General features: G+C 37.3%; 2 protein-coding genes across 10 annotated transcripts in view; one reads left to right on the top strand and one right to left on the bottom strand.

Moving 5' to 3' along the window:
- On the top strand, nt 2,900–4,788 carry LOC107611408. Its single transcript, XM_016313335.2, has 2 exons — nt 2,900–3,913; nt 4,132–4,788. Exons 1-2 carry the CDS (start codon nt 2,900–2,902, stop codon nt 4,786–4,788), a joined length of 1,671 nt encoding a protein of 556 aa, XP_016168821.2.
- Nucleotides 5,779–7,584, bottom strand: part of LOC107613846 — a 5,584-nt gene continuing 3,778 nt past the window's right edge. For 6 of the 9 annotated variants that reach the window (XR_002352873.1, XR_001614203.2, XR_001614202.2 and 3 more), the window contains 3 exons: nt 6,894–7,014; nt 6,574–6,769; nt 5,779–6,241 (listed from right to left, as the gene is read on the bottom strand). Coding sequence is in view for 1 of the 9 variants with exons in the window: in XM_021109724.1 (XP_020965383.1) it covers nt 6,976–7,014 (39 nt within the window). In the remaining 8 variants the exon portion in view is untranslated. Of the gene's footprint in view, nt 6,294–6,573; nt 6,770–6,893; nt 7,015–7,584 lie in introns of all 9 variants that reach the window. The other 3 variants (XM_021109723.1, XM_016316016.2, XM_016316017.2) reach the window with 3 other exon arrangements.

The following is a 7,584-nucleotide window of genomic DNA, read 5'->3' as shown; positions in this document are numbered from 1 at the left end:
GATATTAAAAAAGTGAATGCAAAACATTTTATAAATATAAAAAATGTGTTTAAACAACTTAATTTTTAAATTAGTTTTCGATCTTGTATATCTCCTTCAATTTAATTAATATATACATATATTCTCTTTTCCTTTCATCCTCCTTCTTCTGTTCGTTGATATTGATTATAATAACAGATGGCAAGGTGGTTACATGTAATGAGACGATTGACATCATTGATGAGCATAAATATTTGATGATATTCAACCTCTTTGATGGAGATATCAGTAAAAACTATAAGGTTTTTAAGCTAGCTTTTCAAGTGAGTGACAATAGTAATAATAGCACTACTTCAGTTACCTGGACTGTTGAATATGAGAAGATCAATAATGATGTTGAAGCTCCATATGGCTACATGGAGTATGTTGACAAGTGCACTAAAGAAATTGATGCTTATCTTCTCAAGGCATAACGGTGATTATCAAGTTAATTGCTTGTTATGATCTAAATAATCAGTGTGAAGATACAGGTGCAGTCAACTTCATGTAAAGTTGATAAATGAGAGTCGTTAAATAAAAATTGAATCAAATTAATCAAATCATTTAACGATTCTTAACTATCAACTTCATGTGAAATTGACTGCAACTGAATTTTCACAATGTTTTAAACTTGAATATGTGTATGGAATGATTCTCGTTGATTGCGTTATGTGTTATGTTGTGTAATAAAAATAATTGGATATTTATTTATTGTCGCAAGCTTTTAAATTAAATTATAAATAGTTTTACCTAGCTAATGGTATTTTCTCAACAATCGGTAAACAATTAGGACATAAAATTAAGCGATTAATTAGTTCGTGAAAATATTTTTTACTTTTATTGAAACGTGATTAGTTTGTTGAAACATGTTTTGTTTTCAAATAGAAAAAATAGTGAAAATATGCTTGTTTTAGTCATTTTCAAAAAAATTTCAATTTTAAAACTAGAAATAACATAATTATATTTTTAATAAAATTATAAAATTTATGAATATATTTTAGTTTCGTAATTTAGTTAATCTGCTACAAATAATTGTATTATGTTATTAGTTTGATTGCTTGAATTCAAATCAAAGCACATGATTTAAGAAAAATTGTCATTAAAAATTGTTATTTATATCCAGTGATGTTGGGACATAGACAAATAAAAAAAAATTTAAAATTTTGCAATAGAAAAAAGATAATTTAAACAAGAACAAAATTACTACTAATCACCAAAAGAATAAACAAACAAATGTAATATAAACGATTTTGGTTTTGGCTTATTTACGTAATTTAGGCCTGGCATTGGTTTATTATAGTTTTTTACCCTAAAAAAAAAAAACTCAAAATGAAAGTGGATGGAATTGAACTCTCATCAATTACACGCACCTTGTTTAAAACCCACTAAATAAAGTATCGCATTGTGGGAAAAAACCGTTAGTTCTTTGTGGCATAGTTATCAGAACAGAATCGGTAATCGAACTGGTCAGGTTACTGGGTCACTGGATCACTGGTTTAATTGATGGGTTACTGGTTGAACCGGATAATCCGGTCCTATGTAAATAAAAAATAAAAAAAGTCAAAAGTTTAAAATTAAAATTTAAAATACATATTTTTACTAACATTTTAAAAATATCAAGTTATTTTAAAACAATATGGAATATGAACAATAAATATTTTATTATTTTTACATAAGTGAGTTTATAATTATTGTTAAATAAAAATATAATTAATTTAAGAATGAATAAGTTTATAATTAAAATTAAAATAAATTAAATAAAAATAAATTATTTGATGAAAAATATCTATATGTATTATAATTTGCATAATTTTTAATGAGAAACATAGTGGCCTTGTGGTTGTAGACTTCTTTTGTTTCCTTGAGGGCAAGGGTTCAAACCCTACCTTAAGCATTTTGAAAATATTTTCACTCTCAAGCAGTTCGGTCGGACCGGTTCGTACTAGTTTGATTCTTTGTACGGTCTAAACACCAGACCGAACCAGTATAAAATCTGGTTCACTAGTTTTTCGATTGAACCGACCAATCCGATCCGATTTTTACAACAATGCTTTGTGGTATAATGCAAAATACTGTACTTTCAACCCAAAATGTTTCCAAAAAATTTAAACCTAAATATCTAAAAATACTAATTAAAACACAAAAACATTGTTTTCAATTTCATGTGACTTTTTGAAAATATTTTTTACATACTTTCAAGTTTCTTTTTTATTTTTACTGAAAATGAGCAAATTAATCATACTTCTAAACTTTTTTCTTTTTCAAAATTAAAATAGTTTATTAAATTTGACTTTTAAAATATAAATTTTTAAAAATTGTAATACTAGTATTTGTTTATATGAAACTAAAAATGATTTTTCATCAGTACAAACAACGACAATTATAGTTGTTAAAATAAATTTTAAATTTAAAAAGACTGTTACGGCCCAGCCCAGCTAGGTGTGAAGACCGACCCGGCCCAAAGACCTACCGACCCGATTGGGCGAGTCACCGTACCCGCCCGTCTGGCGACCCGGCCATGCACCTTCCTTGCCAGCTGCATAACAGATGGGGAGAAGAAAACTTCCTGAAAAGAGGCCTTCTCCTATGGGGCCCACTTTTCTAACAAGGTATATAAGGGGAGGGTCCTACCCCTCCCCCAAGGTACGTCACACACATCATCTTATCCCTTTCTCACCTGCACACCTGTCTGACTAGAGCGTCGGAGTGTCTTTGCAGGTGGCACCCCCCTCCACACGAAGAGCTCGTGAAGTCGGCTGCTCCAGCCTCACTCCCACATCCTTGAACCAGGCGAAACCCCACCTTTCCAACTCTGCAATCTCCCCGAACCGTCCGGTACCCGAGCTACCGTACATTGGCGCCATCTATGGGGATTGCCTAAATGGACGTCATACGGGGTCCTAGAGAACTTGGCCGCGGGGTAGAGCCCAGAGGGGCAGCCTCCGTGGCCTCCTCCTGGGAGCACACAAGGTCCCCTCCACGACGACCCGAGCCGTCTTCACGATCCCAAGAGAGACGCCCATTTGGGGGAACAGGCAGCAATAGATCCAGAATAATGCAGGAATTACGTCATAGGATACAGAACCTAGAACGCCAGCTGGCAGATCAGGAACATCATCAAAGAACTCCCGAGCCAAGCCCTTCCCGGTCTACCGAGGCGCGCGGAAGAACTCCTCAAAAAAGTCACTCCCGGCGCATGCCTAGCCCACGATCTGAATCTGAAAGCGCTTGGGAGGAACAGGAACGCCCAAGAAGACGTCGTGATCTCGTGACATACACTCGGCCTGAAAGGAGATGCGCCACAGGGCGTGAGCGGGAAGACGGCGGAGAAAGGCCGAGGAGAATGCGGCGACCCGTGATAATGGGCGCAACCCCGTTTCATCGTTCCATCCTCGAGGTCCGGCTACCAAAGCACTTTGATAAGCCGACGGACATGAGGTACGACGGAACCCAAGACCCCCAGGAGCATCTTACGGCCTTCGAGGCCAGAATGAACTTGGAGGGAGTAGGCGATGAAGTAAGGTGTCGCGCCTTCCCGGTTACCCTGGCAGGACCTGCAATACGGTGGTTTAACAGCCTCCCACAAGGCTCCGTCGCTAGTTTTTCGGACATTAGCCGCGCTTTCTTGGCCCAATTCACTACCCAAACCGCGAAGGCAAAACACCCAATCAACTTACTCGGGGTGACACAAAGGCCTGGCGAGCCGACCAGAAAATACTTAGACCGGTTCAACGATGAATGTTTGGAGATCGACGGGCTAACTAATTCGGTGGCCAGTTTATGTCTGACGAATGGACTCCTGAATGAGGATTTCAGGAAGCACCTCACCACGAAACCCTTATGGACGATGCAAGAGATCCAAAGCGTGGCCAGGGAATATATCAACGATGAAGAAGTCAGTCAAGTTGTGGCAGCCAACAAACGGCAGCCCGCCTACAACCAACCCTGGCAGCATGGTTGCGGGGAAAGGCCGAAGGAGCACGCCAGAGACGGCGGGCCGAGCAAGACATCCAGGCCGTTTCTCTGAGTCAGAAAATTCACCAACTACACCCCCTCACCGTTCCCATCGTAGAAGTTTATCAGCAGATAGCTGAGAAATGAATTCTATCAAAGCCCCGACCTCTCAAGGACAGAACAGGGAGGAACAAGGGCCTCTATTGTGATTATCATAAGGGCTATGGACACAAGACACATGACTGTTTCAACCTGAAGGACGCGCTAGAACAAGCGATCTGGGACAGAAAGCTGGCTGAATTCTCCCACCTCATCAGGGAGCCAAGGAGACGAGATCGCGACCGCGAGGGAGAGGAAAAGACCCGCGCAGTGAAGCGATGTCAGGAGCCAGAGGACAACGAGCACGACTTTACCATAGTAAACGTGGTAACAGCAATAGACGCGGCTCCAAGGTCGAGGTCAGCACACAAGAAGGACGCCAAAGTCCTGGCGATCTCCTCCTCTTCCGTGCGAAGCTCCAAAAAGGTTCCGCCCATCTCGTTCAGTCAGGAGGACCAGTGGTTCGATGAGGTCGCGGAAAACCCTCCCATGGTCATCACGGCCAGAGTGGGAACCGGCCTTATCAAGCGGATCCTCGTAGACACCGGGGCCGACTCGAATATCATGTTCCGTAATGTGTTCGACGCCTTGGGTCTCCGGGATGCCGACTTAAGGACTCACCAGCACGGTGTAGTAAGTTTGGGCGACCACTTCATCAAGCCCAACGGGATAATCTCCCTACCAGTAAAGAAATTTATAGAATTAATCGTGTTGTAAGTATAGTTTCTAAACCAACAGAGAATCCTTTCGTACAAAAGTTTGGTTGTCACAAGTAACAAACCCAATAAAATTTATAAACCGAAGTATTCAAACCTTGGGTCGTCTTCTCAAGGAATTGCAGGGAGGTATGATCTGTTATTGGTTATAGAAAACAATATTTTTTTGGGTTTGAAAAGGTTTGAACAAGGGAAATAAATTGCAGGAATTAATAAATTAATAACTAATAAAACTCTTAGCAAGGTATAAAAATTTGGAAGTCCTATCCTAGTTATCCTTATCGATGGTGATGAGAATTGAGTTTTAATCCCACTTAGTTAACCTTTACTAAAGTAAAGAAAAGTCAAGTGGATAAATCAATTTAACACCTAAAGTCCTAGCCAACTCCTAAGGAAAGACTAGAGTTATAGGAATTTAAATCAATCAGCAAAGATAACAATTATCAATCACGACCACTACAAAAAAAAGGTTAAAATGGCGGTTATTTTTGGAAATTACGGCGGTTAGAACCGCCATTATTACCAAAAATGGCGCCTCCAAGAAACGCCGTTATTCTGGGCGCCATTCTGGTTATTACGGCGGTTTTCAGAAAACCGCCACAATTACCTTGGTTAAAACGGCGGTTTTTGGATAGGTTAAAACGGCGGTAATAAAATGACACTTTCTGATTGGTTAAAACGCGCGATTTTTAAATGGGTTAAAACGGCGGTTCAAACCGCCATTATTTCCAGAGTTAAAACGGCAGTTCAAACTGCCATTTTTACCCTAATAGTGTTGTTTTGATTGGTTAAAATGGCATTTTTGAACCGCCATTTTTACCCTCACCGCCATTTTTGTAGGATTAAAATGACAATTACAAACTACCCTTTTTCACCGAAATATTTTTTTATCGTTTAAAAAGATAGTTTTTACCGTCATTTTTACCACGTTAAATAAATAATTTTTTATTAAAATTTCACAATAAAAAAATCATAATCCATAAACAAAATATAGAAAATAAACTCTATTTTGATTACTTTTTTTATTCCAAATTTATCTAAATATTATACATTGGTTCTCATCATTTAATTTTCTCTACACATCAAAACCCAACCAAAAAAATAAAGAGCACGTCACCTAATTTACATTTAAAAGTACACACCTAACTTAATACATTTACACCAACCATGGTCAACAAAATCATGGGTACACACTCATTTTCATTGACAATTTCAAGCCTGGGAATCTTAATTTTCAAAACTTCATTGCAAATTTGGCCCATTGAGTTGTAGAATGACAATAGATTAGATAATTATTTCAGACATTTTTTCCATAACCTTACTTGCCAATTTCTCTCTTTCTTGATTCAACTTCAGTCTCTCTATGTATGGCCCTGCATTCCTCACTGTTGCACCCTGTATTCAGATATGATTTCACCATCACCTCCATAGGTCGAGCAAACTGAAACCTAATACTAAAAAATGGGATTAGAAATATATTTTCATGTACACATCATGTAAGAAAACCTGCATAAGAATAAAGAATAACTAACAAATTAATATAAGCAATTGATAAGAACATAACTAATTATTCTCAAAGGTAAAAATGAGGCAGGTATCAATAACTCAAGAGAAAATGCACATGCCAAATCAATGTAGAAACTTCTTTGGAAGACATAGGTCAATGCATCAATCATACAACACATTATTAAGGTTTTTTTATTTTTTTTTACTTCATATCAGGTAGCAGGGCATACAAATCAAGAAAAAAATGATATCATCTCCCCTCAGACATATAACAAATTACCTATGAGAACAATCCAAAAGGTGTTTGTTCAGTCCTCATCACCTGACCCCTCCCATCACAAGTTGAACATATTTTCATTTTAGAGCCAATCTTTGCTCCAGTACCACTACAGACTTCACATGTTTCCAAATGAGAAAGGTCAAATTCTTTCTCTATTTCGAAAATTGCCTCAGAAAATGTCAAGGAGAAATCATACCTGTTGACATTTGAATCAAACTTTTAAACACGGATAACATTTACCTTATGAAGCTAAGTATAAAAATTATTGAACTGACTAACATGGGCACAAGAAATACCCAACTAAATGCTGCATAACTTACTGGATGTCTTGACCCTTAGTAACAGTACTTCGACATGTTCCAAATCCAGTAGAATCCATGCCACGACAAAAGCCACCCATACTTAGCCCAAAAAAGTCTCAAATAAATCAAATGGATTGGTCTGCAAGAGAAAAGATTATTACATATGAATTCCTAGAAAAGCAACTAAAAAATTAGTAAATAAAATAAAACACAACTTTAACTGCCATGCATTCCAACCCGGAGCAATGGCCAAATATTTAGTAGTGTACTTTTCATGCACACCTCATAAGCAGCACTAGTCCAATTCCAATTAAAATATTTTAACAATTATATCTTACTATTCATAAATATTTCAATTTAACACAATAACGTATAAGTAGTTATCAGTTATTACAGGTCCTCCCTTGCAACCACAAAATAATTGGCCATGGTTTTGAAAGCCATAACATATAAGTAGTTATTTCAATCTTCCACTCTATAAGGACTCTTGTAAAGCCAAATCAAATAGAACATCATTTCCCTTCTCTTTCACACACATACTAACTCTCTCACATAGTTACCACATTCCTGCAGACATGCTATTTCATTTTTTAATATCTGATTTAACTTTTACTATATACGCTCTATTTATTATTATATCATTATTATCATTACTAGAGACTAGAGACATCAAAGGCATGTTCACAAGTAAAAGCCGCAACTGAAGCTA

The sequence above is a fragment of the Arachis ipaensis genome, chromosome B08 (genome assembly GCF_000816755.2).
Source record: "Arachis ipaensis cultivar K30076 chromosome B08, Araip1.1, whole genome shotgun sequence".
NCBI classification, from domain to species: domain Eukaryota; kingdom Viridiplantae; phylum Streptophyta; class Magnoliopsida; order Fabales; family Fabaceae; genus Arachis; species Arachis ipaensis.
The sequence above is the reverse complement of the archived record's forward strand: the minus strand, read 5'-3'. Positions and strand labels throughout refer to the sequence as shown.

Coding starts and splice junctions, on each gene's coding strand:
- LOC107611408 (XM_016313335.2), top strand. CDS start 2,900: ATGGACGTCATACGGGGTCCTAGAGAACTTGGCCGCGGGGTAGAGCCC. Junction 3,914..4,131: donor AATATATCAACGATGAAGAA/GTCAGTCAAGTT, acceptor ATTCTATCAAAG/CCCCGACCTCTCAAGGACAG.